We start from the raw sequence: 19,852 nt of genomic DNA on the forward strand, positions 1-19,852 counted from the left end.
GAGACATGTCTCTGTTGGCTATTAAGTGATTCTTACTTTCATCTTGGTGGGTGCTATGAAGATCCAGGGTTGTGAGTTAGTGAAGTTATACCTACCTCAAATGGTCCTGTTCTCACAATTAAATGAGTGTAGCCCGTATATGTTTTCAAGATGAAATGTATGGACTCTGTTTCTCTAGGCCACATTAGCCTAGGTAGAAACAAGATCCAGGAATCATTACCTCTTTGTTTTCCAGAGGCCCTTCTTGGGCCCCTCTATAATTACACCCCTGCCAGTCCTTCCCATCAGCCCAACCAACAAGTCTGGGCTTGTCAGTATCCCTGGGTAAAAAGTTTAACCTGAAAGGAGAGACCTTTCTCTCTCTATATAAAAGCGCTGTGTGAACTGTAATGCACTCTGCAAATATTAGCAGTGAGGTTGCTGGTAGATTGTCTAAAGATTGCTTAGCAATTAAAAACATTGAACTGTACAGCAAAATGTCACTTCCTCCCCTCCCCCTTATAGCTCTTTCAGGAAAGAGTGGCTCTTATAAGTCATTGGTTTGACCTCTGGACTAACAAGCAACGTCAAGAATTCTTATTCGCGATTTTTTTAAGATGCACTAAATCACAGTTAAGGTAAGTGTAGCCTAATGATGTAATTAACATTGATTCTTAAAGAAAACCATATATAAATGTTTATATAACCTTTAAGAGATGTTTTGTTCCTAGGGGGAAAAAAAAAAACAGGCAATTGATATTTTAAGGTTTATAAACAGACTCTTCCAGTGCCTGCTTTCTCCTTTTCTCCTTGAGGCTAAAGTGGAGCCGTGGGGGGATTTAACGCTTTCATAGTATGGTGGGACTGTTTCATGTTGGCAAAAACACAATGGCTTCAGTCAGTGAATTTTTAACATTCTCTTAGCATATTAAATTTTCCTTGGAACCATCAGACAGACAATATATTGCAAATGGATGTCTGGGACATAGGTAGGCAAAATCATTAAATGAATGGATGGATCTAAAAAATATATGACAAGTGACAGTGGTTGAAACATTTAGGAATATGGGCAAGACTTACACAGCCCTAGTCAAGGATTGCCAAGAGGGTTCTCTTTCTTTTTCTTCCCCTTCCCTCATGTTATGTCTGTAATTTACTTTAAAACACTCAGCACAGACAGTGTGACATCTGTGAGTTGAAGTTATGCCCAGGGTCAGCTCATGTTCTGGTCAGGAATGAATACCCTAGGAATGATTAGCCAGCTCTAGTTTGGAAGGTCAAAATACCTGAGTTATCAGATACTTTACTAATTAGCATAGCAAATATCAGGCATTATTCTCAAAACAACCTGTGGCTTGTTAACTAGCCAGACGAATGTTAGAAACGGATTCTCTTTTGTGAAGTTAAAGGTATTCAAGATATGTGTGGACTGACCGAAATATTCTAGAGAGCCCTCCAGCTTGCCTGGGTGTGGCTGAAGAATCCAGCCAGGCTGGTAGCGGGTGTGTGGCAGGATGCTTTTCCAGCCTTCAATGCCAAATAAATGGCCTTATGTTAGTCTGGAGGATTTCTGGTAGCCCGAGGCCAACAATGAGGGTAAAAATAATAGAATACTGTTTGTGAAACATTGTCCTTTCGAATGAACCTTTTACCCAGAGAAGAGAGAGCTGGGACTTCATTAGGCCTACAGAGGAGACTGTGTGAAGTTGTTTGGGCTTATTTACTAATGTTTGTTTAGAAAAACTTTTAAGTATGGCATCATTTGATGTTAGGTACTTTCACTAGAACTTGGTGGTGAGGCTGCAGGAGAGGGTAACCTTCGGATGTCTTAGATAGCCCGCAAAAGTATCTGAGAGTTGTGCATGACCAAATTGGCGTATTTTAGGTGGAGCACTTGCTTCTTGTTCTTTCTTATGTGTTTTCCTGCCAGTCTCTTTTGGTCAGTCATTTTTTCTCTCCTCCTCACGTGTCGGCTACTCCTGCATCTGTGGGTGCAAAGCAGATTGTTAATGGACTCTCTCAGTGGAGTCACTGGAAGGAGACAGGCGTCTTTCTGGCTCTGTTGAAAGAGGCTGCAAAGACAGGGCACGGATAAACAGGCCCTTCAGTCAATGTTGAAGTATCAGGGGGAAGAGACATTTTATGATAGTCATTGGCTATGTTTCCTTTTACTCCAACTTTGCAGCTTTCAAGATAAGAAAATAACAGACCAGACGTCACATTTATAACCACTTTGTGCGTCGTGTTCTAGGCTCAGGTATCATAAACCACGCAATTTTAGTCATGACCACTGGAGGTCATTAGAGATCTTGTGGTATATTTTGAAGCAGCTTAATTTAGGCCTGGCATTTTGTCACTGGAAATTGCATCCTTTGTCTGGTAACTGAATTCTTTTTTCTGAGACAAAAATATAAAACTAACCTGTTCAGTGAAAGCGTTTTTTTTTTTTGATAGCAGTAGCATTTCTTCAGAGAGCAGACTGTATTTCACAGTTCCATGAAATTCCATGATCATAACCACATGTTTAGACCATTTCATCACCCCACAAAGAACCCCCCTACCCATTAACAGTAACTTCTCATCTCCATCCCTCTAGATCTGGGCAAATAAGAATCTACTTTCTGTCTCTATAAATTTGCCTATTCTGGACTTTTCGTATAAATGGAATTAGACAGTATGTGGTCTTTTGTGACTGGCTTCTTTCACATATTATAGTGTTCTCAAGGTTCATCCATTTTGTAGTACGTATCAGTACTTCTTTCCTTTTTATTGCCAAATATTATCCCATTGTATGGATATTTTATTTATCCACTCATCAGTTGATGGACATATGGACTGTTTCCCATCTTTATTTACAATAATTATTATAAATAATGCTGCTATGAACATCTGTGTCCAAGTTTTTGCATAGGGATGTTTTTATTTCTCTTAGCTATACATATAGGAATGGAATTGCTAGGTCCAATGGTAGTACAATCACTTTTTAATTATTAAGCATTTCTTTTGAATCATTTATTCCTGTAGTCTTGCCTACCCAATAACTGTAAATAAGCTTGTTAATAAATGAAATAAATTAGCATTATTTGAATGCTTGAAATCTTTATATGTAAGCTAGGCTATATTTGTGCAATACCTTTCTTTCAAGGTAGAGAGACCATTGTTTTAGATGTTTTGTTTTATAATTTCCAAATAATTTTTGTTTTAATTCAGTTATAAACAGGGTATTGCAATATTGGTGGGAACTGTTATCACAACTGTCTTTAAAAAAATTCTTAATCTCTATGAGATATATTCAAATATCTTAGAGTTTTCTTTCCTGTCCTAATAAATATTCCCTATTGTTAAGTTTTAAGATGATTTCCTAAGTGGAATTTTATTATATTTAAGACATTTATTTAAAGGTTCAGCTTCTTAAACCATCCTTCTGGCAAATTCTCCTTGCCACAACTAAAATGTCCCTTTTCCTGGGAAGCCTTCTCTGCTTGTCTTTCATGCCCAGCAACTTTATATCTCAATTGTGGCTTTTCCTCAGTACGGTATGGCCCCGTGTCATCCACATGACTAATGGTTTCCAGTGATGTCTTTCCCCTACCACTTGACTAGGTTGACCTTTCCTGTGACTCCTTAAAGGAAACTGGGTTGCTTGTGTCTGTTACACTTGGAGAAACCTCTGAGGAGTCTGAATCAGTCTCCTTGCCACACTGGTTTAACCGGTTTTGAATTGCCTCTGCTTAGTGCCTGGTAATTCCTTAAACAAAAGCCTTTGGTTCCAGAGCCGGAGCTGCTCAAACTTGCAGCTTTCCTCGGTGGGTGGGGCAGCATCCATGCAACTGAATCCCCTAGAGGGGGAATGCATTGATCCAGGTGTGTATGTGTGTGTTTGTGTGTGTGTGTGTGAGATAACAAACAGCCCATGAAGGATTCGCTCTCGTCACTTTTCTCCATCAGAGCAGACTCGAAATGGGGTTGGAGGGCAGAAAAATGTATCTACCAAGGTGTATTAAGAGAGAACAGCCCCGACTCCCACTTCCATTCTTCCTAGACAGCCTGCCAGGGCTCACTTGAGGACGTCTGTCTCAGCTGTGATCTGTGAGGCAATCTGGTGTGCAGTTTTTCAGAGACAACATACTCCTAGGTTAATTTTAAATATAGAACAGCCACATCACTCTCAGTTACTGAATGTCCATTTAAAAGGAGAATATTTCTGTGTGGAGATGGTGAAGATATTAAAGAAAAAAAACATGGAATGAAACTTGATGAAGACAGTAAAGCAGATGTTATTGAGAACCATGGAGATAGTAGATAGCTATAGGGACTGCTGCATGGCGTCAGGGGAGAGAGATTGGGCTCAACTTCAGATGCAGCATGGACAAGTGGGAACGGATAGCCAAGGAGCAGGCTGGGGCTCAGGGGATGGAAAATTACTTAAGGAAACATCAGGGGTAAGCGGGGATCTGAATACACTGACCCAACAGGACTCTTGCTGAAGACAGGCCAGGGTGCTCAGACAACACCTGGGGGAGGGTGGAGGGTAAGGAACCTGATAAGATATCCAGGGTGGGGGTTCTTCCTAAACTGACTTAACAGGGCTCTTTACTAAAACAGAATTTTATAAGGAAGTGTACAGGTGGGTCAAAGGGAAGTTTCAGAAGCTTGACTAAAGTTTGGTCAAGCAGAGAATCTTTGTCAGAGAGGAGAGGGGAGTACTCAAAGTGTAAGTGTACACTTGTATCTAAAACGACTGTTTTCTAAATATCCAAGGCAAGTCTGGAAATTCAAGTCATCTTGACTTCCTTCCCCTTCGCCCAGTATTCTGCATATGTTCCTGCCCTTCTACACACGTGGGCTGGTTAAGGACAACCGCATGAAATATTAGCATTTGCAATTGGGATGGTTTTTAGAGGTGAATGATGCTTAAAAAAAACAAAAAAGAAAAGAAAAAGAAAATCATTGAGTTTTAAAAGGAAAAAGCAAAAAGCAAAGCTCTTTGATTGGATGGATGGAGGGAAGGTTATTGGCCTATATTAGACAACATCCACTGGCTTGAAGTTCTCACTCCCATTTTGTGAGTGTGTGGAGCTGCTCTCTCTCCCTTTCTCATGTTGAGCTTCTCTGTCTACCGCTTGACACCACCTGACACTATGTGACATGCAGGACTTGTTTCTTTGCTGTCTGCCTACCCCACTAGAATGAGGGCTCCACGACAGCAAAGACTTTGGTGACTCTTTTCATCTCTAGCACTTAGAGCCATACCAGGCACATAGCAGCCACTCAGTAAATGCTTGTTGAATGAATTCAGATACCTAAAGCACTCCTAATTCCAAAAATGACAAAAAGATAATCAGAAAAAAATTTTCATTTGGTAGCTCTCTAGGAGGAAGGAGTTTTTCAAAATATTCCAAGTTTTAATTACAAAAATATTAGCTGGGCGTGGTGGCGGGCACCTCTAATCCCAGCTACTCGGGAGGCTGAGGCAGAATTGCTTGAATCTGGGAGGTGGAGGTTGCAGTGAACTGAGATCGCACCATTGCACTCCAGCCTGGACTACAGAGCAAGACTTCATGGAAAAAAAAATCCAAGCATTAGAATATAGGACATTACTAATACTTTGCATCATTCAAGTTTTCATTATTTAATTCAAGGTGGCTGGAGAAATCTTTCCCCTTGTCTTTCTTCAATTCCTGCTTACAGGGTTAGACACTGTTGATTACTGGCCCAGCCAAGTCATTCCACATTCCTCTCCTTCTTCCTGACAGAAACTCTGATTTTTCCCCCTAGGCATTCTATGCTTCAGGGGTGGCTGGTAAGTAACCCCACCCTACCAAGGGTGGGTCAGGGTTGGACTAAATTTATCATGATCACTGCCTCCCCTGGTTGGTGTCTGCTTTAGGAAAGGGTGTGTAGATATTAATTCTGCCCAAGGAGACGTAAGGGTGGACAGTCTTCTTGCTGAAAGAAACTTAAACAAGATTTGAGGATGAACATCTTCTCTTCTGTCCTGCTAGCTGTGGTCACTGTTGTGTGAAGACCAATGCTCACCGCAGTTAGTTATTTGAGAACTATTTTTGGGACAAGCCTAAGGACCAAAGAAAACGGTTGAAGATGTCAAAGTGAAAATATAAGAAATCCTTGATGACATCATTGATTCCTTGAAATTGCTAAATCTGAAGCTGCCACTGTTTACAGTGAAAGGAAGAAAAATAGGTTGAGAATGGTCCATAACAGTTCATTTATCTAGTAGTCACTTCTCTGGTCATCTCAACTCTTCTAAATTTTATCTGAGAACCATGAAGGGAAAAACAAAAACCTTTTAGCAGTGAAATATATTCCTTTTACACACAGGAGAAAGGCCTTCAGACTCTCATGCATAGTCTAAGTATTTAATTAATTTGGGACTTCAATAAAGTGATTCAGAAATGAGTTATACATACTTCTAAGACCACGATACATACGTTCAGTGCTTTGAATTTGACGTCGACATTAGCATTAGGATCTGCTATGATGCTTCCTTCTACCAATGGGAAGTTCACAGCTGTTGAGAAGGGATGGTCCCTCAGAATCACTTGGAGTTTGTAAAACAGATAATGAGCCTCACCCCTAGAGATTCTGGCTCAACACAATGGAATGGGGTGGAGGAAGCTGTTTTTACAAAGTTCCTCAGGTGATCTGGTGTAGCCAAGGGTCAGACACAGGGGTGAGTGACCTGAAAGCCCCAAGGCTTCTTCCATCTCTTGATTCTACTCCTCCTTGGAGTCAGGAACACAGATCACATGAACTGTCTCGACCCTTCTAGTCTCAGTGCAATGAAACAAAATGATTTGTTCCAGTTCTGTGGGTGCCTTTTTCATTTTGCACTTGTGATGCTACTTACTGGCTTTAGAATGTGTTTCACTGTAGGCAGCCCAAAACTTGACGTGAATAATGAAGGACGTATTTTATTCTCACATCATTGAAAACTCCAGATATGGGTCTTCCTGCAGCTGAAGCTTCTTGCAGTGCTTCCGTAGTGAAGCCAATGGCTTGTTTCTTCCTGTGCCTGTTCTGCCTCTGTAGCCATGGCTTTCTCCTTCCATTCCCTCAGATGTGTCCAGAAGAAAAAAACCATTTGTTTGGGCTTTACTCTGATCAGACTCGTTTAGGCCCATGCCCATTTCTGGCCACTTGCTGTGGCCAGGGGATTGGCCTATACCTTGATCATATGCTTTTCAGAGCTATGGTGTCAGCTTCTTTAGAATTATGTGCACTGCTGAATAGAAATTGGGGTTATTTCACCAACAGAAGGGTAAGTAAATGAAGCATGACAAAAGCTAGTTTCTTCATTTAGCATTGAACAAATATTGACTGAGTAGCTACCATGGAACAAGCACAGTTCTGAGTGCATGGGACTCAACAGTGAGCAGAGTGGAAAAGGGCCTGCCCACTGCAGTTTATATTCTAGTAGAATAAAACTAAGATAGAAAAAGGGTGAACCCTGGAAGCAGCCAGACATCAAAGCTTCTAGCCCTTTGATGGGGAGGCCGAAAAGGCTCCACTGCTGGTTTTGAAGATGGAGGAAAAGGCCATGAGACAAGGAAGGCAGGCAGCTGCCAGGAGCAGGAAAAGGCACTGGGACTGACTGTAGCCCGGAGAAAGTGACTTGAGACGTCTGACCTCCAGAACCCTAAGATCAGTCTGTTGCTTTAAGCCACTACATTTGTGGTAGCTTTGTTTACAAATTTGTTAGAGCAGCAACAGAAAACTATTATAAGCAGTGATTTTCTTTTTCTATTTTTCAACGTTTATTCTTTTTTCAATTCTTATTTTAATTTATACACATTTATTTAGCCCCAGCCATGCTGCAAGCACTCTGCCAGTTGCCAGGGACAGAGCAGTGAACAAGACAGTAGTGGAGACAGACATTACATGGTGAAGGAAGCCGGGTGCAATGGCTCACACCTGTTATCTTAGCACTTAGGGACGGAGGCCAGTGGATCACTTGAGCTTAGGAGTTCGAGACCAGCCTGGGCAACATGGTGAAAACCTGTCTCTACTAAAAAATACAAAAATTAGCTGGGTGCTGTGGTGTGTGCCTGTAGTCCCAGCTACTTAGAAGGCTGATGCAGGGGAATTGCTTGAGCCTGGGAGGTGGAGGTTGCAGTGAACTTAGAATACACCATTACACTCCAGCCTGGGCAACAGAGTCAGAGACCCTGTCTTAAAAATAAATAAATAAATAAATAAATAAATAAATAAATAAATAAATGGTGGAGTCTGAAAAAGGACTGGGTCAGCAAGAATAAAAACATAAAACAGCACTTAGATTACACGGTAATGCACATCAAGTGTAAAGGACACAGGTTTCAGCAAAGGTTGTGAGATGGCATTAAGCAGGAGTGCTCAAGGAGTGTCAGTCAGCCTCCTAAAGGGACGTGTTTGGGCAGCAGGAATGGTTGTTGAGGAGATGGGGAGATCCTGGCTGTACCCCAGACATGTCACTCTAAAAACTCCACTATCATCACCTGATCTGGTTGCCTGGTTGTTGCCAAAATAGTTTTCACCAACCACAGGACTCTAACCTACTCTACTGGTTTCAGTATTTCTGGCTCCACCCCCCAGAACCACATCACCTCATTGGCCCTAAATTATTATGAACACATAGGAAGTCAAACTGCAATTACATAAGAACAATATGTCTGTGTGCATGCATTATGCGACATTTCCCATGATCCAAGACCAGCCTGGCCAGTCTGACATAACAAAGAAGTAGCTATGACTGTGAGAAGTGACAAAGGAAAAGTAATGGGACCTCACCTAGGCCAGAGGGTCAGGGAAAGCTGCCCTGAGGAGGGGATATTTACACTGGAGTCTGAAGGACGAGTAGGAGTCAGACAAGCAAAGACTTAGAGAGTGACTGTTCTATCTAGACGGGACAGGATGTGTGAGAGCCTTGGTTCTTCTTTGCCTGCTCAACACCAATACCAGGCTTTTGTAGAAGCATTAGAAAATACAGATAGTGCCAGGCACAGTGGCTCACGCCTGTAACCCCAACACTTTGGGAGGCTGAGGCAGGTGGATCACTTGAGGTCAGGAGTTCGAGACCAGCCTGGCCAACATGGTGAAACCCTGTTTCTACTAAAAATACAAAAATATTAGCCAGGTGTGGTGGGGGACACTTGTCATCCTAGCTGCTAGGGAGGCTGAGGCAGGAGAATCGCTTGAACCCATAAGGCAGAGGTCACAGTGAGCTGAGATCATGCCACTGCACTCCAGCCTGGGCGACAGAGCAGGACTCCATCTAAACAAAAAGAAAAAAAGAAAAGAAAAGAAAATATAGATAAGTAAAAAGAGGGAAATAGCCATCACCAATAATCCAATGATCCACCACCACATACAGCCTTCTTTTTACACTCCTGTGCATTCGTATGACTATATATGGATCCGATTAGACCAATTATCCAGAATTTTTTTTTTCAAAGAAACTTCAATCACTCTCCTTATTGCTTTAGCCATATCCAGTTTTGCTCTCTCGTCCTCTGAAGACTTCAGCACATGGTTCTTCATTTCGTTCATATCCCAAACCCGGTCATTAGTCTGTGTGACACTGGCATTCATGAGGAAAACCCACTTCACACTCTGGACACCCAGTTGGTCTTATCACTCAAAATGAATTTTTCTCCCCCTGCCTTAATCAACGACTCCCACAATAAATGCATTACAGTTAATCCAAAGTCACTGATGGAAGCATTCCCTCTTCTCCCAGTCTGCCTGTGCAGCTATCCCCATCTTGATCGCTGTTCTACTCACTGACCTTCCAGTCCACGGGCTCCTCTGCTCTCTGTCAATCAGCCCTTTCCTTGGTACTTAACTTGCCTGATCACCCCATTTAGGGGCCATGGCCTGCCATGTTAGTAATTCACATTCCAATTCTCTCAGCTCCCTTGCTCAAGATTTTTATCACATTCATCTTCCAAAATCCTAGTCTGAATACCTGAACTTTTAAATTTCTCCCCTACATACATACCAGCCACTAAGAATTACTAGAGAAAACCAACAGCAAGGTAGATTGTTTGCTAGAAATTATTTTTTCTTTATTTTGGGAAAATTCAAGTGTAATTAAAACTATAATGATATAGGCCAGGCACGATGGCTCATACCTGAAATCCCAGCACTTTGGGAGGCTGAGGCAGGAGGATCACTTGAGGTCAAGAGTTTAAGACCAGCCTGGCCAACATGGTGAAACCCTGACTCTACTAAAAATACAAAACACAGCTGGGTGTGGTGGCAGTTGTCTGTAATTTGGGAGGCTGAGGCAGGAGAACCTCTTGAACCTGGGAGGCAGAGGTTGCAGTGAGCTGAGATCACATCATTGCACTCCAGCTCAGGCAACAGACACTCCATCTCAAGAAAAAGAAAACCAAACTATACTGATCGAGTTTGGGTATTAGTTCCCACCCAAATCTCATAATGAATTGTAATCCCCAATACTGAAGGTGAGATCTGGAGGGAGGTGTTTGGGTCGTGGGGGCAGATCCCTCATGGTTTGGTGCTGTCTTCATGATAGTGAGCATCTGAGAGATCTGGTCATTTAAAAGTGTATGGCACCCTCCCCCAACTCCCCCACTGTCTCACTCTCTTGCTCCTGCTTTCTTCATGTGACGTGCCTGCTTTCCCTTCACCTTCCACCATGACTGGAAGCTTCCTGAGACCTCCTAAGAAACCAAGCAGATGCCAGCACCATGGTTCCTTTAAAGCCTGCAGAACCATGAGCCAATTAAAGCTCTCCTCTTTATAAACTACCCAGTCCCAGCCAGGTGCAGTGGCTCACACCTATAATCCCAGCACTTTGGGAGGCCGAGGTGGGCGGATCACGAGGTCAGGAGTTCAAGACCAGCCTGGCCACCATGGTTAAACCCCGTCTCTACTAAAGAAACAAAAAATCAGCCAGGTGCGGTGGCGCATGCCTGAAATCCCAGCTACTGTGGAGGCTGAGGCAGGGGAATCCTTGAATCTGGGAGGCGGAGGTTGTAGTGAGCTGAGATCACACCATTGCACTCCAGCCTGGGCAACAGGGTGAGACTCTGTCTCAAACAAAACAGAAAAAAAAAAAATACCCAGTCTGGGGTATTTCTTTATAGCAACACAAGAAGGGCCTAACACATATACAAACAATTTAAGGGACCCCGGTATAGTCAGCACCCATTTTTAATAATTATCAGCTCATGGTTCATATTATTTCATCTATTTTCTCGAAGTTGTAACCACCCTATATACCCTGGGTTATTATTATTTGTTTTGTTGGTTTTTAGATGGAGTCTCGCTCTGTCCCCCAGGCTGAAGTGCAGCAGCACAATCTCAGCTCACCGCAACCTCCACCTCCCAGGTTCAAGAGGTCCTCCTGCCTCTGAGCCTCCCAAGTAGTTGGGATTACAGGTGTGTGCCACCACACTCAGCTAATTTTTATATTTTTAGTAGAGATGGGGTTTCACCATGTCGGCCAGACTGGTTTCAAACTCCTGACTTCAGTGATCCACCCTCATCGGCCTCCCAAAGTGCTAGGATTACAGGCATAAGCCACCACGCCCAGCCCCCTGGTTTATTTTAAAGCAAACTGTAGACATCATGTCATTTCATACTTTAATATTCCAGTACATAACTTTTTTATAAAGGACCATTTTTAAAAATCTAATCACAATTGCATTATCGGCCTGAAAAAATAATTTCTTAGTATAATCAAATGTCTAGTCAGTAATCAATTTTCCTCAATGATCTCATAACTTACTTTAAAAATAATTGCTTTAACTCAGGACCCAGTAAGGTTCACAAATTGCAACTGATTAATATGACTTCTAGATTTCTTTTAATGTATAGATTTTCTCCCCTCACTCTTTTTTCTTTTCTTCCTTGTCCTGTAGAGTTTCCCACAGTCTATATTTTGCTGATTGTAACCTTCTGCCTCCCCTTTTCCTGAAAACTGGTAGTTTGAGGCCTGATGAAAGTCACATTTGATTTTTTGATAAGAATACTTTAAAGGTGGTGTTTTGTTCTTCCTTCAGAAGCTGGCGAGTTCCGGTGGTTTTTCTATGTGCTGTTAGATGCCATTGACAATCTTGGCATGGGTCCACTGTTTCATTAGGGGTTGCAAAATGTCGACATACTACCTCATCATTCCTTTTCTGTTTACTAGTTAGCATACTTCTATAAGAGAAACTTTCCCTCTTTAATGAGGTGCTTTCCCCTGAGGTAGAGTTCATACAGGAAAGACACATGTTGATTTTATTTACCAATTTTCTAACCAATAGCTTGGTTTTATGTCATCCTCCAAAATTGATCACTGAGTTCTTCGTAGTATTGTAAACTCATGAACTTAAGTATCTTATGTTTTAATCCATTTCAGTTATTTTCTTTTTTTTTTTTTTTTTTTTTTTTTTGAGGCGGAGTTTCGCTCTGTTGCCCAGGCTGGAGTGCAGTGGCCAGATCTCAGCTCACTGCAAGCTCCGCCTCCCGGGTTCACGCCATTCTCCTGCCTCAGCCTCCCGAGTAGCTGGGACTACAGGCGCCCGCCACCTCGCCCGGCTAGATTTTTGTATTTTTTAGTAGAGACGGGGTTTCACCGGGTTAGCCAGGATGGTCTTGATCTCCTGACCTCGTGATCCGCCCGTCTCGGCCTCCCAAAGTGCTGGGATTACAGGCTTGAGCCACCGCGCCCGGCCCATTTCAGTTATTTTCTTACTGGTATTGAAATTGTGTTGTTCCTGGCCAAGGGAGCCTCCTCAAGATAACTCTTGAGTTCTTTTGACATGTTAATTTCTCTTCTTCTTTTTTTGTTTTGAGACAGGGTCTCACTCTGCCACTCAGGCTAGGGTGCTGGCTAAGTTTAAAAACAATTTTTTTTGTAGAGATGGGAGTCTCACTATGTTGCCCAGGCTGGTCTTGAACTCCTGCCCTCAAATTATCCTTCCACCTTGGCCTACCAAAGTGCTAGGATTACAGGGCATGAGCCACCACACCTGTTTGTTTCTAATAGTTTCTTTTCTTTCTGGTGTGATAAAATCTTCTGGGCTCGTCTTGTCCTTTTTCTGCCTCAGACTTGGGATCACCATTTCTCCAAGGACCCCTGTTTCCTTTTGGTGGGGAATAATATTTGGTATTAGGTATTGCCCTAATAGGGCACTCTTGTAAGTATCTTATAAGGTTGTTCAAGTTTCTAGGAATTTTTAGTACACAGAACTAGAAAATAACTTTTAAAAAAAGTTACAATGCATCAAGAGTTCAGATCCATACTCTCAATTCAAATTCAAGTCAACAGGATTTGTATTGAACCTTTCTGTATTGCATCCATATCTCCTTTCTTTCACATAGGAAATCTTGGTTCCCAATGACATTAACGTAATTACTCATTTTGTTTGTTCTATAATACATGTACAACATTCCCAAAACAACAAAACCATCACTACCACTCCCTATGTCATTACTGAAATCAATTAAAAATAATTTTTGCAGTTCTTATTGTCCTTAAGGTATGCCACATTTAGGGACATAGAGTCAAATTTCTGTGTTTTAAAATGGAATAATCCCAATCTGTATGGTTATTCAACTAACTCAATACACAATTAGGTTGGTTTCATTTTGCTTTTGAATTTTAGGGATTGCTTTTATCAAATCCAATTTTGTTTGATAATTTAATATTAAAAGACATGTGGTTACAGAAGTCACATCTAGAAAACAAGGTGTATTCAGAAAAGTCTAGCTTCTACCACTGTGTTCTGTTCCTTCCTTCCAAATCTCTCTATGACAGGGGTGGACAAGCTTTTTCTAAAGGGCCAGATCACAACAATCTTAGGCCTCGTGGGCCCTGTGATCCCTGCTCCAACTACTTAGCTTTACCAATGCAGTACGAAGCCCACCATAGGCAGTATGTAAGTAAATGGGTATGGTTGTGTTCCAGTAACATTTTGCAAAAAGGGATGTCAAAAACAAATGGATACAGTCCACGGGCCATACACTTGCTCTAGAGTCATCTGCAGGGACTGTCCCCAGATCCTCAGTTTCAACTCACTACTCACCCCATCCTAAACTGGTTTCTGCCCTTTTAAGTCCCTATGACTGAATCCAGAGGACTCTTGGATTTTTTTCAGTTATCTTGCTTGTCCTCTCTGCAGTTTTCAGTACAATCAAGTACTCACTCCTCGAAATGACAATCTTCCTGTGGATGCCATGATAGAAGATTCACCTGGCTTCCTCCTACCTCTCGGTCCTGTCCTTTCCATGTTGTTTAATGACAAATCCTTTCTCTATGTGTTGTTAAATGCGGGCATTCCTCCAGCCTGTGGGAACTCTGCTTCTCTTTTTACTCTGTGCTGTCTGTGTAGAGCACTTAATCCATAACCAGGCTTTTATTTAATATTTCTATAACAGTGATCAGGCAATTTTTATCTTTGGCCCAGACATTGCCTTTGAGTTCCTAATTATATATCCAACTGCTTACTTGATATTTAATTTTGAATGTCTTGAAAACACCCCAAAACAACACGTCCAAGTGTGTACAATCGTCATAGGCAAAATGTGACTATATTCTCTATTTTAATAATGGTACCACCAGCCATCCAGTTCTAAAAGTTAGAAACCCAAGAGTCATCTAATCATCACTTATCAATTTACCCCCAATATCTCTCATGTGTTCAATTTTCTACATCTCTATCAACACCACCTTAGGCCAACCCACCATTATATCTGGCCTGGGCTATGGCCGTGGCCTTCTAATTGGTCTCCCCATCATTCTGGACTCTCCCACCCCTCCCTGTGCAGTCAGTGTTGGCTTCTCAAATGGCACTGAGACCATGTCATCATGTCCCTGTTTAACAGTTTTAGTTTAAAAAATTGTAAACTTTAACATGGCATCTAAGGCCCTGCAGGGATATGGCTCTGACCGCCCCCCTTCAGCTTCCCCTCTTCCCTCTTCCTCCATAGTTCCTGGTGCTTCAGCCCAACTCACCTTCTTCCAGCTCTTCAGGGATGCCATGCTGTCTTTGCCCTTGACATTGCCCTCTACCTAGGAGGCTCTTCTACCTCCACTGCCCTCTTCTCCAAGTTGCCTTTAACCCACTTAGCTCCTGCAGGGAAGCCTTTCCACACATGTACTTTTTCTTTAGAAGATTAACTACAGTTGTAATTTCACTGTATTAGATTTTTTAAAAAATTGGTGCTGTCTTCCTAACCATACTGTAGGCTCCATAAAGGCAGGAATTGTGTCATTTTGTTTGTTTGTTTTTTGTCTCATTAAAACCCCAGAATATAAGAAGGGATTCAAAATAATGTTGATTTAATAAGCGAATCAGTGAACTATACAACCACAGTAAACATGCACATACCAATTTAATGAAACAATTTTAGATCATGTATTCCTTTGAGAAGAGGTATTCAAACTGCACCCAAAAACTATAAATCTTCCCCCCAGAAAAGACACATAGGTGCATAGATACAAAATTTGCCAGACATTTCAGGAACTTTGTATGCTGCATGAAACTCTCATATGGATAATAGTGCATGGAACTAAGTGAAATGTCTTCAATTTTTTTTATCATTTTTAATGACTTTATAGTATTCAATGGTCCAGATTTTGCTTAAGATTCTCTAGTTTTCCCTCCTTTGGTTTCAAGTTTATTATCCAACTTATTCAGTTTTCTCTTAATTTCAAAAACTATGTATTTTTTACTTCAGATGTCTGTTGTTTCTTTTCCAAATGAACATTTCAAACATTCACTCCTACTATTACCTTGACTTCTCTCTGAATATTTTCAGCATGTTTATGTTAAAATCTCTTGGATAATTTCATTACCTTTAGTTCTTGAGGTGACAGATCCCTTGTTTGTTTCATTTGCTGGCCTTCCCTCATGGTGTTTTAGTCTGAGGTTATTTTCCACAGGGAGGATAACTGCCCTGGGTTGTGGAGGCACATGGGGTGGTTCACATGTGTATCTTCCTCTCTGGGAACCCCTTGGGTTTCTTATTTTCTCACCAGCATTTATGTTTCTATGGTAGCTCAGGGTCTCTAATGTGCCAGGAGATTTAATATGGACTTAAGCCCATGCAAGGTACAGGCCTGTTCTGATTTCCCCTAGGTCTCCCTTTCCTGTAGCAGCCCAGGAGACAGTGTGCTTCCTTGCTTCTTCCCTACAAGGTGTGGACTCCTGTCAGTAGGAAAGCCTAGCACTACTCATCAAGACTGGGCCCAATTCTTCTGTGAATTTCTCAATTTCAGCTCCCACTTGGTGTTCTTGTGTTTTTTTTTTTTTTTAATTTTATAACTTGCTGATTTCTTTTTTCATTACTTTTCCATTTGAAGAGATTATGCTTTATAATCCCAGCGCTTTTAGCTGTTTGAAATTAGTTCATAGTATAATAGTCCATTTCACACTGCTATAAAGAACTGCCTGAGACTGGGTAATTTATAAAGATAAAAGAATTACTTGGCTCAGAGTTCCGCATGGGTGGGAAGGCCTCAGGAAACTTACAATCATGGTGAAAGGGGAAGCAGGCACATCTCACGTGGTGGCAGGTGACAGAGATAGAGACAGAGACAGAGAGACAGAGAGAGAGAGATTGAGAGAGAGAAAGAGAGAGGAGGAGGAACTGTCAAACACCAGTAAAACATCGGATCTCATGAGAACTCACTATCACAAGAACAGCATGGGGGAAACCACCTCCATGATTTACTCACCCACCACCAGGTCCCTCCCTTGACATATGGGGATTATGGAGATTAAAATTCGAGACGAGATTTGAGTGGGGACATAAAGCCAAAGCATATCACATAGATTCCTCTTTCAGCTCAGTCTACTGATTTCTAGGAAGATTAGATTTTATAGATATGCCATAACTTATCTCAGACATTTAGCTTGTTTTCCCCAGCTTTTGCTACTATAAACAACACTTAGAGGAACATCCTTTAGCTAAATCCTTAGACATATCTTTAATCACTGTTTTAGGAAAAACCCCTAGAAGATGAATTGCTGGATCCAAAAGCACATTTGTATGGCCGTTGATATTTGTCACTTGTCAACTTGTCTTCCTTTTCATGCAACTCAGGAGTTGCACAAATGCCTATGGTTCCCCTTGCCCTTGTGTCATCTCCTTTTGGCCCCATTAAAATATGCACCAGAGGACCACCTGAGGTCGGGAGTTCGAGACCAGCCTGGCCAACATGGTGAAACCCCGTCTCTACTAAAAATACAAAAATTAGCCGGGCTTGGTGGCACGGACCTATAATCCTAGCTGCTCAGGAGGCTGAGACAGGAGAATCGCTTGAACCCAGGAGGTGGAGGTTGCAGTGAGCAGAGATCATGCCATAGTACTCCAGCCTGGGTGAGATGGCAAGACGCCATCTCAAAAATAAATAAATAAATAATTTAAAAAAACAAAAAAAACAAAAAAAAACCATGCACCAGGGACTGAAACTGGGGTATGAACAGCACCCCAGACCCTGACCAAGCCATAAAACTGTTTGTAAAGAAGCCACCAGACAAGGCTTAGAGGTGCTGCCTAGGCAACCAGAAAACAGGGACCTCTGCCAAATCCACTCTCCCCTCCACAGGCCTCTCTCCAAGCTGTTCTCCTAGTCATTTTCATCACAATTTTGGCAGCTTCTTTCTACTTATCAGAAATTTAAGAGCAGAGAATTAAATTCAAGTCCCGCATTACTAAGCTTTGTTATTTTTGCAAAGTACACGTTGTACATTCAGTGGCACACTGCAAAGCATTATCATGAATTATTTAAATGAAACCATCCTTGTCACAATAAATGAGCAAAACACATTTTTTCACTTTTTTCTTACATGTTGTTATTTCTCTTCACGGATTTCTTACTTTGCAACATTAACTAAAATACGAAGAGCCCCGCAATGTCATTACTACAAACTACCCTACCTTAGTTCTGCTGATCATGTATTTTTTTTTTAATGTGACAGAAGCATTTTTCTTTCTTCTTAAGATTCATTATACTCAAATGTGTCCTTGTAGCAGCATAGAATAGGAACAAATATGAAATATGTATAACCAAGGTTTACTTTTGGAAGTAATTCATATTCAATTCTCATTTGCTTTGCTGGGATGGAACAATAGATGCTGTGAGGTGGGAAGGTAGTAGACATGAAAATCTAAAGATACTGAGACCCTTCTTTGGAAAGGAGGCCAGAAACATTTCTGGTTTGCCTCATATTTTATTAATCTATTTTATAATTCCAAGTAAATGAGAATAAAACTTATCTCAAAGGCTAGAAAAATGATCCTAAAGTCTCAGGCAATGAGGACAGTAATTCATTAGAGATTAGCTGTTCTTGGCATTGCCACAGTCTTGTTCAGCTTGAATGTTAATCTCTAAGGAAATTACAGTTATTACCTGTGCTTTATTGGTGATACTGACAAGATCCTCAAGTGACACTTCTGTCTGTGGATACTACATGCTACCAGTACAGGCCCGACTCCATTCTTTGCCCCTGTTTACACACACACACACACACACACGCACTCTCTCTCTCTTTCCTTACAACGGCATGCAAACAGGTTCATTTTATGCCACTCTGTTTTGTCTCAGGATGTGACAAGGCTACATGGACAGGGATTAAAAAAACAGCAGTGACTTAAGGCCAGGGGAGGAGGAACATGGAAAATAAATCAGCAATCATTAAAACTTGGAACTGAAGCAAACTTTTAAAAAAATATTTTGGCCACTTAAAAAAAATTTTCATTTTGCAATAATTTTTAACTCACAGAAAAGTTGCAAGAATAGTACAGATAATGTCTTTATCCCTTTTACCTGGGACTTCCTCATTTAGTTAACATTTTAATAGTTATGGCTGGGCACAGTGGCTCACGCCTATAATCCCAGCACTTTGGGAGGCCAAGGCAGGTGGATCACTTGAGCTAAAGAGTTCAAGACCAGCCTGGGCAACATAATGGAACCACATCTCCACTAAAAATAAAAAAAAATTAGCCAGGTGTGTGGTGCATGCCTGGAGTGCCAGCAATTTGGGAGGCTGGGGTGGGAGGACTGCTTGAGGCTGGGAAGCAGAAGTTGCAGTGAGCTGAGATCGTGCCATTGCCCTCCAGCCTGGGTGACAGAGCTAGGCCCTGTCTCAAAAAAAAAAAAAAAAAAAAAAAGTTAACAGTTTAATAGCTAACATTTTACCATTTTTGCCTTATTACTTAGAATCACTTGAGAGTAAATTACAAACATGATGCCCATTACCTTAAGGTTGTCAATGTGTTTCCTAAAACACAAGGTGTACACACTGCTGAAAAATCAAAGTACATCCAGCATTACCAGGAAATCAGCACTGATAAAACACTACATCCACCCCGCAGACTCCATTCCCATATTCCTGATTGCTCCAGCAATGTCCTTTATAATCACACTTTTCCTTTTGGTCCAGAATCCAGCCCAGGGTTATCAACTGTATTTAGTTTCCATGTCTCTAGATCCGCCTTCAATGTGGAGCAAAAATGCTCAGGTTTTCCTTGTCTCTTATGACTTGATACTTTTGAAGAGTACAGGCCTGCTGCTTTGTCAAATGACCCTCGATTTCTGGTTGGGTGATGGTTCCTCAAGATGACGTTCAGTTTATACCTTCTTGGCAGGAACAGCGTGGAAATGATGCTGTGTTCTCTGTGGATCGCATCGGGGGGCACAGCATGTCAATTTGTCCCACAGCTGGTGATTATATCCCTTGGTTAAGATAGTTAATTATTAAGTATTTTGTACTTAATTTATATTTAATACATAATTTAAAAGTATTTGATTAATTTTAAAGTAATCAAAAACTATTTTAATCTATGTAAATATCCTGTTTCTTATCAAGCTTTACCCACTAGTTTTGGCATTCATTAATCATTCTTTTTT

At 41.4% G+C, this 19,852-nt stretch overlaps 1 protein-coding gene across 1 annotated transcript in view; it reads left to right on the forward strand.

Moving 5' to 3' along the window:
• ECT2L (epithelial cell transforming 2 like) overlaps positions 1-19,852 on the forward strand; it is a 110,066-nt gene that overhangs the window by 20,619 nt on the left and 69,595 nt on the right. The window contains exon 3 of the mRNA XM_073022536.1: positions 505-617. Coding sequence (XP_072878637.1) covers positions 505-617 — 113 coding nt within the window. The remainder of the gene's footprint in view (positions 1-504; positions 618-19,852) is intronic.

The sequence above is a fragment of the Chlorocebus sabaeus genome, chromosome 13 (genome assembly GCF_047675955.1).
Source record: "Chlorocebus sabaeus isolate Y175 chromosome 13, mChlSab1.0.hap1, whole genome shotgun sequence".
NCBI lineage: Eukaryota > Metazoa > Chordata > Mammalia > Primates > Cercopithecidae > Chlorocebus > Chlorocebus sabaeus.